The sequence below is a fragment of the Osmerus mordax genome, chromosome 19, assembly GCF_038355195.1.
Source record: "Osmerus mordax isolate fOsmMor3 chromosome 19, fOsmMor3.pri, whole genome shotgun sequence".
NCBI classification, from domain to species: Eukaryota; Metazoa; Chordata; class Actinopteri; order Osmeriformes; family Osmeridae; genus Osmerus; species Osmerus mordax.
Window position 1 is genome coordinate 7,453,478 of NC_090068.1, and position 19,069 is coordinate 7,472,546.

General features: G+C 49.6%; 1 protein-coding gene across 1 annotated transcript in view; it reads left to right on the forward strand.

The window, feature by feature from the left end:
• Positions 1-1,885: 1,885 nt before the first annotated feature.
• cltca (clathrin, heavy chain a (Hc)) overlaps positions 1,886-19,069 on the forward strand; it is a 30,068-nt gene continuing 12,884 nt past the window's right edge. Inside the window, exons 1-8 of the mRNA XM_067257640.1 lie at positions 1,886-2,216; positions 10,825-11,032; positions 13,774-14,042; positions 14,393-14,554; positions 14,651-14,764; positions 15,046-15,219; positions 17,984-18,181; positions 18,514-18,714. Of these exons, the coding sequence (XP_067113741.1) occupies positions 2,175-2,216; positions 10,825-11,032; positions 13,774-14,042; positions 14,393-14,554; positions 14,651-14,764; positions 15,046-15,219; positions 17,984-18,181; positions 18,514-18,714 (1,368 nt within the window). The 5' untranslated portion in view covers positions 1,886-2,174. The remainder of the gene's footprint in view (positions 2,217-10,824; positions 11,033-13,773; positions 14,043-14,392; positions 14,555-14,650; positions 14,765-15,045; positions 15,220-17,983; positions 18,182-18,513; positions 18,715-19,069) is intronic.

Consider the following 19,069-nt stretch of genomic DNA (forward strand, 5'->3'; position numbering starts at 1 on the left):
TGACTCAGAATTACTACAGGTAATAGCGTTGCGCAGTATGAATTTACTATTTCACTTCCATGGCCTCATAATGGACATCTTATTTCTAAAATGACGTCTGAACCAGGGCTTATTAATTGGCTTTGTCTTATTTTATGATAGCATGCTCTAATCTTACATGACAACCAGGGAATCCCCATATCCTGGCAGCCATACATGGTAGAATAAATAATTTCCAGCTATGTGCTGATACTGCATTTTACAACATTGGCTATATACATCTGTGACAATCTTACCCCTCTCTCAATTCCTCATTCTTCAGTGGAAATATGTGTAGCAAGTAGCAGTGTCTCCTTCAGCTTGGGGTTAGATCCCTGTTCTTAGTGCCGGCTATGAAGGCTTGTTCTGGGAAAACATGTCTGAGGACCTGCTGTCCAGATGTGCTGCTGGAGTTGGGTTGCTGAAGGATCTCCAGGGTGGAACTGACTCAGACACACCTCTCAAAGCTTGTGACTTTAGCACCACTGGCCAGACATCTGTCATGCATCATTTTTACTATGGAATAAATGTTTCGGTTACTCCCTAATAAAATAATAACTTTAACTGTAGCTATATCATTATATATTCTGTTCTATCAATACATATTCTGTAACGATTTCTATATATTTATCTGTCAACTGCAACCTTTATATCCACACAGATATATGTTCCAAGGCAGATTGAATTTCTTAATATATTTAGCTATTTCTTTGTGTGGATTTTGTGTGTTACCTCTGTTTTACCTATTCTGTAATTGTGCACTCTGTTACCTGAGCACTTGACTTCCCTTATCAATAAAGGGATTTGAATTGTCGTAAAATGATGGTTGTAAACATGTGTTGTAAATCTGCACGATCCATACTATGACTATGGCCCACTCCTAAGGTAAAACTTTTATGACAAAGTGAGAGAGCCACAACAATATTTTTTTGTTGTAAGTTATATTTTAAACTTCCATTACAAAAGTAGCTGCCGATTCAGCCTGTTTCAGACCAATCAATTCCATCTCTTAACTCTGCCCACACCATTCCACAGAATGTGTGGGTGAGTGCTGGCTCAGCTGAAAAGTTCTCTTGGTCAGCCTCTGTAAAGTTTTTGAGACAACTTTCCAAACTCTTACTAAAATATTTGTCTTTTGCAACACTCAGGCAGTGAACAGACATTGTAGCATGTGAAAGAGGAAATGGTCTTTAGGATTGCACTCCACCCTTGGCAGGGTAATCTGGAATGATGTTGACGTTTACTGACAAACTCAGTCACTTGAAATTAGCAACATTTTAGCTGTTTAATTAATTGAAGAAAGACTGCATACATGTTTAAAGGGAACTGTATTATATGGACAGGTAGGCCAGGTGTATATGTTGTTTACAGTACATATTTCTGCAATAAAAATTGAAACCATCTGTTTTCCATGACATTCTGTTAATATCAATACTCCTACAATGGAAAAATATTACACTTTAAACACTGCAAATATTTTTTTTTAGCCTCAGTATTCAGAAAAATAACATTCATTTTATTGAATTCATTTCAAACCATTGCACGATTAGGCTTATCCAAACAGTTCACTAGGCTACACCCCTGTGCCGGTGCGAAACAGAGCCCACAGCAAATAGGAACTGACGTTATTTCAAGAGGACGAATGATGTGGCAAAAATCTCAGGGCGAATCGCAAAGAAATAGTACCAAAGAGCCCGATGTCTCCCATTGGATGACGTATTTACTTTACAGTAAATCATTTCGGATTTGAAACAAGATTCATATATTTATAATGCAAATATCCTACGTGTATGAATATTGTGTCCATTTTGTGGATTGTCACTTTTAAAAATCCACGAACTTGTATTCGTCCGCCTTGCTGAAGTGCACAGCCATTTCCGGATAGTTTCTCTCCTGAGCAGCCTCCATCGCCATTGCAGGTCCAGCCAGGGAGTCAGTGCAGCGGCAGCCGTCTGTCATCAGGGGAAGCGCGCAAGTAAACAGCAAAAGGACGAATAAAATAGCCATCAAACTGACAACACATTTTCAATCAAGACGTAGAGTTTATCCGTTTGGACTTTTTACTAGCCGTTCCCTGGCTGTCCGGCTAGGATCAGAGAGAAGAAGTCGTAGTTTGTTAGTAGTAGGAGAAATAGGAGGAGAGCAGAGGAACCGCCATGGCTCAGATCCTGCCTATCCGCTTTCAGGAGCACCTGCAGGTAGCTAATGTTGAATGAATGGAAGCTATGATATTGTTTTGAACAGTTGCTGTTGCATATGTACGAAACGAGTTGTTTGTTGGACTGCGATATTACCGTTTAAGTATAGCAGACGTCTGAAAGAAAATGACCTCTCAACAAAATGCTATCATAGCTTAGCTTACGATAGCTAACTAGCACTAGCCATTAGTATGACACATCGTCGATGGTTTCTTGGGAAACCTATGACATTAGCATGCTATCTTACCTTTCTTAGCTAAGTGCGAGGTCACATGAATGAACCAAATATGAAAGCTAATGGTCAACAATAAAGTTGGAAATGTTGTTTTGGCCATCAATTAACTAGCTAGCGAAGTACCTAATTAGACTACTGTAGCCGACTCGTACTGTACCAACGAACTAGCAAGATACTTGCTAGCTTACGTTTCTGAACTCGCTTGCTTTCCAGTCAGCTTGCTAGCTATTAGTACTTGGTGCGAACTAACAAGAGGCTGGTCGGCTAAGCCGGCTAAGCTAGCTTGCTGGCTACGATAGCTATCTTGCTAAGGAAATAGTTTTAATGAATAGATAGCTACGGTAGATGCTATCCTGCTCGTTGTCATTGTCAGATTAATAAGATATAATGTGTGCTACTAGCATTTTTGAATTAGTTGGTTAAGAAACCAGCGAGTTAAATACTTTTACTGTTAAGCTTCTTCCACGTATGCTTTAAATCAGGTTCAGCAGGTTACTTGACAAAGCCTATTTTAAACTAAACTAACTAGCTAACAACATATTTATTGAAAAGCAAAAAGTGCACATTTTATTGATTATAGGGGCTGCCTTGCCTCACTTGTTGATGTTTTTTTGAAGTCATGAAATGATCTGTATGGCTTATCTAACAGTTTATCGGGGTTAGAGCATGACATCAGCAGGTGAAAATGGCACACCTTCATACTAGAGACCACACAGATCCAAAATGACTTGGTGTGAATGTGGAGTGTATGATAAGAAGTGGATATGGTAATAATTACTATTTTGTGAATGGGAAAGGTAAACTCTCATGTTGCATCATGTAGGTCATATCCCATCACTGCTTCCCAACCCTCTAAACCTACATGTATTAACAATTAAGCCAGCACAAAGATACATTTTGCCAAAGACAAATCCTTGAAATCTGAATTTGGGGAAAAAAATTATCCTGAATGTTATAACGGATATTTGTGGTATTAAATGGCCACACCAAGCTTGCGGTGTAATTCAATAAACCTTAATCTATGTCTGGTTGATGAAGTGAGAAATGTTTATGCACCTCCAAGCGCATAGATTGTCAGGACTGCTGGCTTGCAAGTTCTCTTTGAGCTAATGAATAAGTCATAGTATGTTTGGTGTTTCTTGAGCAGCCTCAGAATAAGACATGCGATCCACCTACATCTCCATTTCAGGATAATTATCTGTTTGTTTAAAGCACTTTTTTGGTATCCAAGCATAATGAAGGGTTGTTTGTTTTTGGAATGGCCAGGTTCTGTATTCAAAACACTCCCCCCCCACAGTTTTAGGGTTGAGTTTTACACACTGACTGACTGATACTATTGTGTAGGCCTTGCAGTGTTTGCCTCCCATATCTGTAAACAGAATGACATTTGATGCTGTTTTACATATTACTTTCAGCCATCAGTCACTTCCATCCATCAAGTACAGAGACTTGTAATTGAAGCTCTCTTATGTTCTCGCTTTACTGTCCGTCTTGAGTTTGGGAGAGTGGTGGTGTTGTTCCAGTCCTGTGTTGTGCAGGTGGGGGACTGCACGGACGGGTCACACACAGGCTGTTCTGGTACACTCCCCCTGCACTTGATTAACTAAGCCTACCGCTGCTGTTAGTGATAAGGTTAATGTTCCCAGATTCATGTATGGTGGACAACAGTGCTGTGCAATGAACGTTTTACTGTGGTTGGGGGGGGGGGGGGGGGGGGGGGGGGGGCGTGGGAGTTTCTGTTGTTTTGTCAAGTGCTTAATTGCAGGAGTGGGATTTTGAGAGATTATGGTGGAACTGGTGTACCGGTTATCCTGTCCATGCAGATGGACATGGCTCTGCATTTGTTTGGTGGGAGGTCTGTTAGGCCGTGCAAATTCTTTCTCATGCTCCTTGAGTTGTAGATTTGTATCATCAGAAGATGAGATTGTAGGAGCACTGTTGCGAGCGTATCGTAGTGCTTCTGACATCAGGCTCCGTGTGTTGTAGAGGAAGGTTCTGTGTCAGTAGTGCCCTTTTTTTCTCTTGGCTTATTCGACAGCAGTAGCACACAAGGTCCCTCTGATAAGGACTGGGGATCTGGTAGCCGAAGTGTGCCTTCTATGATTTCTTTGTCGTTGGCGTGTCAAGGTCATTTAGTGTGACGAATAACTACCAAAAGGATCGCCTGCCAATATTACTAATGCATGACCTCCTGTACGAGCTGTTTCACGCATGTTTCATGCATGTTTCACGGTGAGCAGATCATGCTGAGCATTGGCCGCACCGGTTGCTGCCGTTAAATGGATGTTTTGAAAGCGGAACTAGTTTGGAAAGGAAGAGGCTGTGTATATTTCTCGGTAGAGCGTCACACATGGCAGATGCCTGTTGGGGGGGCTGTCTGTCAGGTCTGCGTGCAACATCCCCCTCGGAAGTTCATCCGTAAACCCCTGGAGATGGGACTCGGCAGCAGCCCCGCGCATCAAGCAGCAGCCTGGGGGAATCTCACCCAACGACTGGCTGACGGGCAGTCACGTGACCGAGCGAGTCACTCCCGACGTCAGCCGCTGGTGTCTGCTGCTGTGACGTCACGGTGCTCCCAGTGGGCAGGTGATGGATGGTCTGCCGCTCCGCTCTCTGTGTAGCACAGCACAGCAGAGCACAGCCCATGGCTGCTGCAGATGGTCCAGATATAGACAAGCCTGTTTGTTCATCCACCACAGTCAGCTTTGGGCACACAAGTTCACCCTGTTTGAACCCAAAAGCCCCTATTGGCCCACCATGCTGAACATCCATATATCTGCCATGGTGCAGGTATTTTTGAATTTATTTTTTACCTCCCATTTGAACCTATACACAAGAGCCTCCCTCTTTATTTGCTGTCCTTCTGCCTGTGTTCTCTGTCACTCATTGCATAGCTTGCTTTTTTATACGTCAACCATTTATACAGCTGTGTCTCTACTGATCCCTGTTATAGCCTGCAACTTCTCCACAGCGGTTAAAAAAGAATCTTCCAGTTACTTACACGCACACACTCCTGAGAGTGGGAGCCAGTGGTTGGAATATAATGGATGTTGGATCCTATTCATTGGCTGACATCATCATGCCTGGCCTGTGTTGACAAAGGCTTCCCTTGCAAATGTTGTAATCGAGTATGGTGTGAAGAGTGAAGTTTCCCTCCTGGAGTGAAGAATGATGAATCAAAAAATCAAAGTCAATATTATTTGTGCTTTAACAGGCATTGTTTTAAAGGACTTCAAAGTATTTTACAATACTACATAGACGGAAGATAATTATTAAATGTCAGTGCCCGTAATCTTGCTTGTCAAAATCATTGGTTGTCATTAACTCGCCTAAGTACATAGTTACTACCTTATCAGATTAGTTGGTTTGTCTTAGTAACGCATCAAATGTTTCTGTACCGAGATGGTCCTGAGACTAGCAGTGTTGAACATCTGGTTTTGACTATTTTGGCTTATTCCCCTACGAGCTCCCACGAAGCTGCTTATTATGATCCCACTCTGCATGTTATATGACCGTATCAAGGTAGCTCGTTGGAGTTTGTTATTAGCGTACCCTTGTCACGGGTAAAAACCTCCGGGTGTGGTTTATGGCAAGCTGCTTTTTTTAAATGTCACTTCGAAAAGGCCGCCTGCGCAGCGAACTTTGCCCTCTCACCTGGTAACCTGCTGATATCTCGTGACAGGCTTGTGAGGATATGGATTTGCTGAACACTCGACATTCCTGAGCTTCACCCGAACGTACCATAAAGTCAGCCGCTGCGTTTCAAGGAGAAAAAGGGGAAAAAAGGCCGCTGCCAGGAAACAGGGCCCTCAGCAGAAACGACTGGATGTCGTTTTACAAACGTATGCATTCCTCTCCTCTCCCCTTTCCCCTCGGTTCTCCCTGTATATCCATCAGTGCACCCGTCTTCCTACCCACCTCTGGGCTGGTCACATGTCACCCCTAGATCGCACGTCGGCTCTGGCGACAGCGCCCGCCTGTTGTTCCAGCCCGGGAGACAATGGGTCAGGGCTTCCTGTTGTTGGCCTGCCTGCTAACCGGTTAGCAGCCCTCAGCACATCACACATCCTCTCCTGGCCTTCCTTGAACTGGCCCTGCGCAGGACGCAGGACCTGTTTGTGCTGAGCTGGGTGCCCTCTTCCTCCGAAGGAAGAGAAAACGGGTCCCATCAGCAGATCGTGGGGGCTCCCAAGGGGTTGAGAGAGAGAGAGAGAGAGATAGGCCGACTGTTCCTGGTCCAGTACTAACACACTATGAACCCACCAGCCTGCCTGAGAGCTGTCACATGTCGGCTAGAATGTTCCGGCTCAGCTCCAATGCCCAGAGGTCTGACTGGGACGACCCCCCCCCGCTCCGTCACTGGTTCCTGGTATGTCCTGTGTCATGCAGCTCTCCCTGTAGCAGAGGTGGGAGAGGAGGAAACAAAAGGTCTGGCCTTTTTCTTAAACGCCCAGTGCACGGACAGCAGCGGATTCGTATCTCTTAGCCCGACCAAACACATGACTCCACAGTGCTGCCAGAGCAGCTGTGGCGCTCCTCTCTGATCCGGCGCCGTAGTAGCCCCCCACCGGCCTCACCGTACGGCCGAGCGCTGAGGTCACCCCTGCCCCCCCCCACTGGCTGGAGCGGCGTGCCGCTTGAGAGCACGCCCCCGTCAGTCCACGCTTCCTGTTTGCAGTGTCTTGCGTAACCCAAGGGAGCTGTGTGGGAAAGTGCTTTGCAGTTTAGTGTCGTGGCGTCATCAGAGATCCAGTGGGGAGGGGGAGGGTGGTGGTGGAAGGTGTTTGCTGGGATGGTCGTGACTCACCCTGCCCTTGTGGCGGTCTGCTTTCCCACAACAAGAGCCGTCTGCACTGGCTATCATCACTCCTCACAGGGAGGGGTGGCCGCGATCTGGCTGCTCATCTCCTGTCACACGCTGCTCTCCGACTCCCGCTTCCAACCCGGGGCTCTTTTTCTCCTCATGTTGTGCTGCTGAGATGGTGAACTCATTCGGGGACACTGCCCGGATAAATATGCATGTCACGCTGCGGCAGCCGTGATTCTCCCTCACATCTCTCTCTCTCCGTCTCCCTCCTCTCACATCTCGCTCTCTCTCTCCCGCTTCTCTCTCCCCCTCACTCCGCCTCTCTCCTGTGAAGAGCTTTTCTCTCTCGTGCCCTCCCCTGCTGGGCTGGTCGACTCGTCATATTTAATGCAGTGATTCGGCAGAGTCTGGAATCAAAGGCCTGGAGCCAGCATGTTTGCCACTCTTAGCCAACAGGTAAAGCGACCCCATTCAAGTGAAGACAGCTCCTCTGCCTCATGACTTAATAAATGAGTTTCCAGGTTGTACCGACTGGCTAACTGTTTTTTTGACCTAGTTTCACCTCGAAAACCGGCCTGTTGATGGCACAGCCATGTTGGCTTGTGCTAGCTTCCATGGAAATTGAGTCGACAAGACTTCCTGAAAGTTCGGTCTGGCACTGTGCGACATCTGTCAGTCTGAAGAGAATAATTTTAGCCCATTCATTGTTCAGATGTTGCAGTGTTTTTATTTTATTTTTATGAGGGTTTTCAGAGTGCATAAAGGGTGTCCCGCCCCCCAGAACACAGCCAGCAGATGGAGGATGGAGAGGGAGAGCAAGTAAATCTGTCTAGACCATTGTTCAGACAGCGATGCAGTGAGGATAACTGTGGCCTATAGCCTCTCCAATGAAGGATATCCAGCCACCGGGATTACCTCGGCATACGAATCCTGATTCCCAGGCACTGATTCACTGAGTGGCACTAGAAAGATCAGCCATTTCCAAGGGATTATGTAACAAAACCGTTTCTAAAAACGATGTCGGCACAATGTTTTCCTTCCTTCACTAGCATGTGGGTTTAGTTTAGAATGTGTGGCTTCTCACAATGTTTGCCGAGCGAAGGACAGATGCTTGGAGTTATGTAACCACATGCGTATCGTGTCACGGTAAGAGTCATGATACGGGTTCTCCATTGGGCCGAGGTTATCTCTAGGGAAGTGGTGGCTTTTGTTGTCTGGGAGTGCCTTTTTAAATATGGCTCGCTTTAGTAAGGGATGAATCATATTGGCTCGAGGCTAAAGCTGAAGCTTTACAATGTCTACCGTTGGAATCGAGTTCACCTTTTTCAATGCACTCCCACACAAACTGCCCTCTACCAGCCAATCACAGAAAAACCTGCTTCTCCTGGCAGCCAATGAGTAATAAGTTATACGAAAATGTCAGGATTTTCTGTGACGATACGGCCGAGCTCTTGACTATAGGAGGAGATAAAGAATATTGCACAATGTCTTTCCCTGGGACTTGTGTCGCTGGCTATGTCATTGAACGGAAGCCAGGCTTCACACCAGTGAAAGAATGTGGGTGGGGGAGGGTGTGTCCTCCCATTGATAAAAGATGCTTCTGGTTTCGTTGGGGCCTTCCAAGAACCGTGGTTTGCGGTGATAAGCTGTCGGCCGGAGTCGAACCTCCTTGATAACGGAGAGTCCAGACTGGGGGAGACAAGCTGCTATGTACATGCTGTGGTCTCTCAGCTACAGACCTGAGGCCTCATTCAGTCAGAACCAGGGGGAGACCAGCAGCTATATAGGACATGCTGTGGTCTCTCTCAGCTACAGACCTGAGGCCTGTCAGTCAGAACCAGGTTAAAAGTCAGATTTTGTTCAACACCATCCATTCTAGAGGCCCATGTTGTTGTTTTCATCCCATAGATAATTGTGTAGAGGATTCTTTAGATGTATTTAATTACCTTAGGATCGCCCCCTTATATGTGAGTCATTCCAGTGAACCGTGGGTTGTGATTTGTTTCAGTGATAGTGTTGCCGATATGTGCCCTGGAGCAGGTAACAGTGAAACACTAAGTGCTTCCACCCTTTCCCCGACCTCTGCCCCTCTGTCAGGCTATAGGGAGACAGCGGGGATTTAGCTAGCTAGCAGCTACCTCGCTAGGAAACTCTGGGACTCTGCCTGGGCCTCAACCTCTCTGTGAACCCTCCACCAGCCTCCTGTCAGTGCTGGCTACGTGACGCACGGTAACAGTTGAAGCTTGGGCGTCATCTTGGCTGCTTTCCTTCTCCCCGGAGCCTCAGATGTAGGTACATCTGGCAGCCCTGGAGCCTCGGTCTGACACACACACCCTCACACACTCGCACGTAGAGGGTGGGGGGAAAAAGGAGATCAAAAAAGAGAGGGAGTCCTACCTAGCGGATGGGCTAGCCGAGACACGTTCCTCTCCTCAGAAACGGAAGGGAGACCAAATGTTGCCGTGACCCCTGCTCTGTCACGGATGGACACGGAACAGAGCGACGCCATGCTTTCCTCAGGCCCCGTGCCCCCACGTAGGGCTCTGGCTCTGCCAGAGAGAGATAGATAGAGAGAGAGAGAGAGAGTGGCTGGCCACGGAGTGGTGGTTGTGAGGCAGCTGGTGAGCCGGTGCTGATTCACCTCCCAGGCCTGTGTTTTCATGCTGGCTAGCGCCTAGTGTGCTCCCCGTGTGCTCTAGGAGCGTGTTGTTACTATCCACTACTAGTTCAGCAGCATGGCAGAAAACGAAAGCACTGAACACTCGGGTGAATCAAGGAAACTGTTCATTAAACTAGTTAAGCAGAAATCTGGACATGGATGATCACCTTCATGTCTGTCAGCATTTCAGGTGTGGAGACCTGTGCTGTGTAGCTATGTACCGTCATCTCACATGGATGAGATACCGGCACTCGATGGCAGTGAAAAGAAAATCAAGTGACTCAACTCAGATTGTTAGCAAGCCAGTATGTTTCGGTGCTCAGTACTGAAGCCAGAAAAGAAGCCGGGCCAGACTGACCTCCCCCATCCGAGGAGGCCTGCCAGGGCCTCGCTCCATGCGGGGTACCACTCCGTGTCAGCCTCGGTGACATCACCAGCCAGACCCCCCCCCCCCCCCCCATGAGGACAGAGCAGCTGAGCATCATGACATCATGCTTGTTGTTCAGCCGTGGCGTCCGCTGCAAGCTCATGAAATCAGCTACAACACTGTAAATGGCTTCGCCTTCACCGCCAGCTCCTGTACTCAATAAATCATGGAGCCGTGGCTCTGCTTTCACCAGGGACCTCGAGATTATTTATGCCTTGCTGTTGAATTGTGTTTTCCAGTTTACCTTGGAGGCTGAGAATAAGGTCCCTTCCGGTGTCTGAGTTTATGTTGCACTAATTGACGGGGAAAATTAAATGGGAACGTGGTTGATTTCCCAGTGCTAGCTGCCTGAGATGACCCCATCCACACTGTGTGGTTGTTCTGGTACAGGTGAACCTCAACATGGTGAACGTCTCATACTGCCTGCCCTGAGCTCACGTTCTCTCCCTCCCCCCCCCCCCCTCCCTCCCCCGTGTTCAGCTCCAGAACTTGGGGATCAACCCGGCCAACATCGGGTTCAGCACCCTGACGATGGAGTCGGACAAGTTCATCTGCATCCGGGAGAAGGTGGGCGAGCAGGCGCAGGTGGTGATCATCGACATGGCCGACCCCAACATGCCCATCCGCAGGCCCATCTCCGCCGACAGCGCCATCATGAACCCCGCCAGCAAGGTCATCGCTCTTAAAGGTACGACAACGCCACGCACACTCGCCAAGTGGATTGTCAGAAACCAACAAACAAAAATTACATTCATTATTGTGTCTGTTAAATGCTTAGTTTAGCCCCTTTTGGGGTCCTCATGGTTGAGTTTGGTGTGTGTGTGTGTGTGTGGGTGTAATGTAGCAACATTTGTCCATTATGTGTTGAATTGCATTTTTTTACGTCCAGCTGTTTTTGTTTTCTTTCGTAAAGTAGTTTGAATTGAATGATCTATGACCAGCAGTAGTGTAATGTGATACTGTTGTCCAGCAGCCATAATTGCTTTGTCTGTTTTTTGTTTTTGTTTCTCTGTTCTGTACGTTCTTTTTTTTCTTTACCGCTTTCTTATGTGTATGCAGACGGTGAGTTAAAATTTCAGTACACTCAGTTGTGGAAGTTCAAATCCTGTTTTCAAATCTGGACCAAAAAGGGGCATATAGCCTGACTTATGACCTGACCCAGTTTTAGTTTAGCTGTGCATTCACAAGCCTTGTTAGACCCCCCCCCCCAATCTCACCCAGCATCAGTCACTCAATCAGTTCTTTCTTCATCATTTGATTAGTTCATTACTGTGTTTAATCTTCATATAACTGGACTCTAATCACCTTCCCCACACACACACACACATCTATATATACTTTGTCGTTCAGGTACTATTAGAATATGAGATTATATTAATTAGACCACCTAAACAGGATTTGACTTTCACAACTTTATAGCTTGAATGTTTGCATTACATCAATTTTGTTTCTTAGATGTATACATGATTTAGTACCCTTTTTTTGGAGGGGAGAGAATATATCGGGGGTAAAATTATTTTCTCAGTTTAATTTGGTTCCGAATTACTTTGCTTGCCATCCGGATTCCCACAACCAGTTCCTGTGTTTCTGCACATGTACTTGTTCATGCCCAAAGTTCCAGATAGGTCCCTCCTTATGTCCATTTGATACCTCGTCTTAAATAGTAAGAGTCAGCAAAGCTCGTCAAGTCCTCGTCGTTCTGACAGCCGCTAGCTGAAGGGCTGAAGGCTGGCCAGGCCAGGGTGCTGCCAGACTGTGTCAGGAACAGGGAGGTTTGACTGGGTGCCAGGAGAGTGTTGTGTTGGGAGCCAAGCCCGGCTGGTATCCATCTGATTCCTGAAGTGTCCGTTGAGACGTCCTCTCCCAGATGATGATGATTATGATGAGGAGGAGCAGGAGGTGTGTGTGTGTGTGGGGGGGGGGGGGGGGGCGGGCGGGGGGAGTGTTGGGTGGAAGTACTACCAGAGCAGAAAGATTATGAAAGAGGCCTTTGAAGAGTTCCCACTGGGCCTGCTAGGGACAGGGAATCAGATTAGGCATGAATTGATTGGTAGTTAAAGGCAAAAGGCAATGTGATTGGTTTAGAAGAGTAGATCCAATTTATGTGGGTGCAAAAAAACCCTCTGGTCCCTTGCCATCGAACCTAATATGATTTTCAGGTCTAAATAGTTTGAGTAAACAGCTAGCAGGTCTAAAATAGCTTGGGGTTTTTCTTCAAATTCCTGGGATATCCATGCAGACCCTGCTCCTGTGGTGGTGCTTGATCTCCTCAACTGTCCTTTCACTGTGGCCCTGTGCTTTCCCCCGACCACTTTTATCAACCAGTCAAAGTATTCAGTTTCCCCATTGAAAAAACAAATGGGGCCCAAATCTTCCTTTTTCTTTTTTTAAGTAACAAGTCCACGGTGGTAAACTGTGTCCTGGGAAACCGAGGGGTCCTGATCTAGTACCCACATCTTCCTCTTCAATCTGCATTCAGTCACTATCAACCCCCACCCGTCCCCCACCTCTTCCTCTCCCACCCTGCTCAGTCTACCCCCCCCCCCCCCCCCCCTCGCCTCCCTGAGGGGGCTGGGCACAGAGTAAGCCCACACTGCGTGGCGGTGATCATTCACGTTAAATTGCCTGATCTGGCCCAATCAAAACTCACTCTACACTTCACATCTGGCTGCAGACATTTTAATTGGTGCACTGCAACCCTTGTCTTGGTGTGTTGGTCTGGAAACGTATGATGACACGGTCACATGATTTCAGCAGGTTTCTGGAAATGCACTGCGCTCTTAATATCTCACTTGCTTTCACTATGGTTAGCGAGCAGGGAACACACTGCTTCTTAATACAGGCTTCAGCTCACCGACTTAATCATGTCATATGCAAAAAAAACAACAACTAATAACCAAAACCAAACCAACTCAGGTGAGTGAACCTTTTTCTAACCCTATTCAGTCGTTGACACATTAACATAATAACGAGACACATAACATCCTAGATCCCCGACAGTAATCACCGTTTGAACAACATTGGCCGAGGGATTTCCACACGATGTGACACATCTCCCCTCCTGTTGCTGTTCCCACTAGTATAATTCCTGTCCCTCCCTTCTGTATGTTTAACTGGATGCCGATGTGTTAGGCTGTGGTGGTTGTATCATGTGATGATTTGCTTCCCCTTCCTTTGCTACTGTAAGTCTACGGCAGCTGTTCAGTCGGTCATGGCCTCCTTGCCTGATGCTCCGCGAGCCATGACTACCAACATTTCGGACTTGACTCGGTTATTCAAGTGGAATTTGGTATTTAGCCCACTGCCGCTCCCTCCGTCCTTGCCACTGTGTTTATGGGGAGTGTGTGTGTGAGTGTGTGTGTGTGTGTGTTCCATGTCACGACGTGGCCATAACAAGTTCTCCCCCCCCCCTCCCGTTTCCATCCGCAGCCGCCAAAACCCTCCAGATCTTCAACATCGAGATGAAGAGCAAGATGAAGGCCCACACCATGACGGACGACGTCACCTTCTGGAAGTGGATCTCCCTGAACACCGTGGCCCTGGTGACGGACAACGCCGTGTACCACTGGAGCATGGAGGGCGACTCGCAGCCCGTCAAGGTGTTCGACCGCCACTCCAGCCTGGCGGGCTGCCAGATCATCAACTACCGCACGGACGCCAAGCAGAAGTGGCTGCTTCTCATCGGCATCTCGGCCCAGGTAACTGACGCGCACACACACACACAGTTATGTATCAAGCCTAAGTAGGGAATTTATCTTCTTTTTTTTTCTGTCTAATCAAATGTTATCACTGTCAGATGGCTGAGCGGTGAGGGAATCGGGCTAGCAATCTGAAGGTTGCCAGTTCCATTCCCGGCTGTGCCAAATGACGTTGTGTCCTTGGGCAAGGCACTTCACCCTACTTGCCTCGGGGGGAATGTCCCTGTACTTACTGTAATAAGAACGACTGCTAAATGACTAAATGTAAATATAAGTAGGGAATTTATCTTTATTTTTTTAATAAAATGCTATCCTTGTCTAATAAATGAACGTGGCGTTGAACCCGGCAGCAAAACCGCGTGGTGGGGGCCATGCAGCTGTACTCGGTGGACAGGAAGGTGTCGCAGCCCATCGAGGGCCACGCCGCCGGCTTCGCCCAGTTCAAGATGGAGGGCAACGCCGAGGAGTCGACGCTCTTCTGCTTCGCCGTGCGGGGCCAGGCGGGCGGGAAGGTGAGGCAGGGCACACAGGGGAGGGGGGGTTAGGCGGTCGTTTCATCCCAACCCCCTCCCCGTGCCCACTGTAACCGCTGCCCCTCTCCCCTCCAGCTGCACATCATCGAGGTGGGCACGCCGCCAACAGGGAACCAGCCTTTTCCAAAGAAAGCAGTGGACGTGTTCTTCCCCCCGGAGGCTCAGAACGACTTCCCTGTGGCCATGCAGGTTGGTATTATGATTCATAATATTATACAACTTATCATTATTATGGGCTAGGCTGATTGAATGGCAGGCATGCATCGGCCAAGGACGGTGTGACCTCGTAGCTAGCTAGATCATGGGGGGAGAGCATGGGGGGGGGGGGGAGGGGAGCAGTAGGGTCATTACCTCTCGCACAGGGAAGTGGACATGCTCCGCGGCTCAGCGCGGAAGGTTCCCGTTGACCCAGTTGCCTCCTGACGGCTCCTCTCCCTCTCCCCCCCCCCCCCCCCCCCTCCTCCCCTCAGATCAGCTCCAAGCAGGACGTGGTGTTCCTCATCACCAAGTACGGCTACATCCACCTGTACGACCTGGAGACGGGCACCTGCATCTACATGAACCGCATCAGCGGCGAGACCATCTTCGTCACGGCGCCCCACGAGGCCACCGCCGGCATCATCGGGGTCAACCGCAAAGGACAGGTACGAGCCTCCCCCCCCTCACAAGCCCCCGACAAGGGACCCGGGAGGTGGATCCGACATCACGGTTCTTTTTCCTCGCGGCGCCCAACCCCCGTGGCTCTGCATAATGCATGGTGGTACATGGTGCTACACAGGGAGCTGAAACCCTAGTGTTGTGTCAGTGGGGCTGTACTGTAACCCGGCCCGGCTACAGCTGCTTCGACAGCGGCCGGCTGGTTCAATACGGCTCAGTGTCCCAGCCTTAATGCAGTCTCTCTGGGGAAACCGGAGGAGAGGGGGCAGGGGGATGAGTACATCTCCTCCTCCCCCTCCCCCCCGCCGGCTCGTTGCCCCGGCGGCCTCTCATCCAGTACCCCCACCCCCATACCTAACACCCAGGACGCAATCACAGCCCCAGACCTCACTTTCAGCTTCAATCGTAGCATCAAGGGTAAGCCCCTCGGAGATGAACAGGAACTGGGAATAAGTCCGTGTCGCGAAACGGACCAATCCCCATCTGTCATCGGCGAGCCCAGGTCCCTGCTAGCGAGGAGGCGTTATAAATAACCCCTGGGTGTCGCGTTCCACAGGTGAGAGGGCACCCGCTCCTGACAGCGGAGCGGGGCGGTATTATGGGATGGATAACTGGATCCAGCCAGCTGATGAATAACGGGGCCCGCAGATGAATAATTGAGTTGGATGATTGGAAAGCTGATCCTCGGGGCGCTGTCTGGCCCGCCGTCCTCGCGGGCTGCCGAGGCCTGACTGGGTCTCCTCTCCAACACCGCCGGCCCCAGACCCAGGCCGGGCCCCCCTGTGGTCTGCGGGCCTGGCCTGGGTCTCTACACGCCGGCTGAGTGACGGGCAGTGGAAACACGGCCCCTGCCACCTGGAAACCGAACGGGCGCTATTTCTTTTCCCCCTTCTGCCGGCAGATTTAGCAAGCGGCTCTTAACGGGATTTGGTAGGAGAGCTCGCAGTCCAAACTGAGGCTTAATCACTGTTTTTGATTTATTTATTGCTTTTCATCAGTAATTGGAGTGGTTGACGGGCCTGGTCTGGTACTGGACAGGTGAAAGCCCAGCAGAAGGGTGTGTTGTCTTCCATCAGTGAGGCTGCTCAGAGGAGATCTGGTGGCCAAAGCAGCGGGCGTGGAGGCTGGGTTCATGTCTCCTGTGTGTGCTGGAGAGGAGGCCAGAGCCTTGGTTTAGGATGCTGCGTCAGCACCGTGTGGCCAGCCAGCCAGCCAGGCCCAGCCTAACCTCGCTCCCAGGAGAAAATCCCTGTTAAAGAGATACAGCATGGAAGCTCGTCCCACAGAAACCACAGAGGAGGGGGGTGGAAAAAAAAGAAAAGAAAACTAGCACGTGATGGAGGGAGGCGCTGCCTGGCGCCCTCAATCCCTCTCACTGCTGACTGGCTGAGGGGCAGGCTCTCTGGACCAATCAGAGCCTTTCACACCCCCCCCCCCCCTCCCCATCATCCGCCTCGCTGTGCCCTGTGACGTCAGCGCTGCAGTTTTACTACCGTGTGATTCTGGGACAGTCGACACTGCCGCTTATCTGTCCGCTGTTTGGAACAGCGCTGGCAGGCTTGTTCCCCCCCCTCCCCTCCCCCGCAACACAGCAAGATTAATTTCCTTAATTGCTACTGCCATCCAAAGTTAGGCCACATTTGACTGTTCATACAGATGTGCCGTCGGCGCAGCCGTGTCTTTTTAATCACCTCACGGTGACCAATGCGTTTGCCGTTTTTTTTAACCCCTCTGGGCATGTCAGAGGGCCAGTGTTTGGGACCAGCCCCCTGCAGCCCAGCTGACACCCAGCCCCGCGTCCCCCTCCTCGTCAGCACTGAGGGCAAAATGGCCCTTTTTCTCCCGGCTATTGTGCTGAAAAGCTGCTTCTCTGCTAAGAGCTCTATTTTTAACCTCCCCTCTCTCTCGCTCTCCTTTCCCCCATCCACGTCTTTACTTGCCTACCCCTATTCTACGGCGAGGCCAGTGACCTTCCCTGTGGTTGTATGGAGAATGAAGGTGCGCTATCACCGGTTGCTGCGAGAGACAACGCTATAGGAAGCTCCAAAATAGCCAATCAGAGCTCTTACACTCTCACGCACGAAAGGGTCCTCGGCGTCCACTCGGCTGTCGTTCCTCGTTCGCATCTGATTGGTCGTTCCCTCCTCGCAATAACATTCCCGCCCCCTTGTTTACCCGCCTGGTCGGAGGAAAAGTACAGGAGCGAGCGGTGCGGAGGAAAGAGGACTCCCCTCCACACATAGGCCGTGTCCTTTGTTTACGAGGGGTGCTGGAGAGATCGGCTTACCTGCTGGAACCCGGCCTGGACCTGGGCCCAGCCGGAACCCGATCTCCAGCTCTAGCTGTGCTGTTTGAATATGGTCTTTTTAGTGTGAAAGATCAGCCCCCCCCCCCCTCCCCCCACGAACACAGGACTGGTAAACAATATTGAGTTGGAAGAGGAGGGAGGGAAAATAATCGATGCTATGAATAATATATTGTTGTAAACCACACGGCAACCGTTTATTGGCCTTGAAATTGATGTCAATGAGTAGTTCTGTCACGGCCCCTTTCGAGCCTTAAGCTCTTGTGACGTGCCTTTTTATAAACGACGCTAGTGTTTCTTTCCGAATACCCGTTTTATTGAAACCCACATGTACAGATCCATTTTAACATGGGCCCTTTTCGAAATGATGTCTCGCTCCCTTGTTATACATTTGTCAGCTTAATTTCACGCTGTGTTTCTCTGCTTGTGTGTGTGCGTGCGTGCAGGTGCTCTCGGTGTGTGTGGAAGAGGAGAACATCATCCCTTACATCACCAACGTGCTGCAGAACCCAGACCTGGCCCTGCGCATGGCCGTCCGCAACAACCTGGCCGGAGCCGAGGAGCTGTTCGCCCGCAAGTTCAACACCCTCTTCGCCGGCGGCAACTACTCAGAGGCCGCCAAAGTAGCGGCCAACGCACCCAAGGTAACCCACCCCCGAAAACCTTACCTGCCCCGCCAAACTTGCATTTAGTCATTTAGCAGACGCTCTTATCCAGAGCGACTTACAGTAACTTACCCAACCACAGAAGGGCCAAGGCTGTACTTCACAAACCGATTAAAAAACCGTTGCCGCTTCTGAACCTCTCCTAACCACTTGGGAGAGACTATTAAGGGAATGGACCTTTTTTGTTGTTGTGATTTATCTCCAGTGGTTCTTGTTGCTAGCTAGCATTGTGCAGTATTCTTATCAGTGGCCCCCCCCCCACCCCCACACACACACCCCACCCATGTTGTCCCTTCTCTCCCCCCCCCCAGGGTATCCTTCGTACCCCCGACACCATCCGGAAGTTCCAGAGCGTTCCGGCCCAGCCGGGCCAGACGTCCCCCCTGCTGCAGTACTTTGGCATCCTGCTGGACCAGGGCCAGCTCAACAAGTTTGAGTCCCTGGAGCTGTGCAGGCCCGTGCTGCAGCAGGGACGCAAGCAGCTGCTGGAGAAGTGGCTCAAAGAAGACAAGGTATTTGCTCACAGCGAGGGCTCTACATCCCCCCCCCCACACACACACATATACACCCGCTTAATCTACAGGAAGAGGTCTTTCCTGGGTTGCGTGTACGTGTAACATATCTCTCCAGGCATCTGGGCTGGGACTTTCTAAGCTGTGAGGCGATCTGTTATGGAGTGCATTTCCAGTGTTTATGTCCCGTCCTCTAAGTAGAGATATGGGTACTTCCCCTCTGGAGGGGCTCTCTGCCGTTTCATCCGACAATGTATTTATTTCCGGTGTTATTTTCCCCATTCCTAGCACGCCTACCAAGTACACAAAGTGGTTGGTTCTTTCCAGTGCGCCACGTTGACCCCCAGCGTTGTGT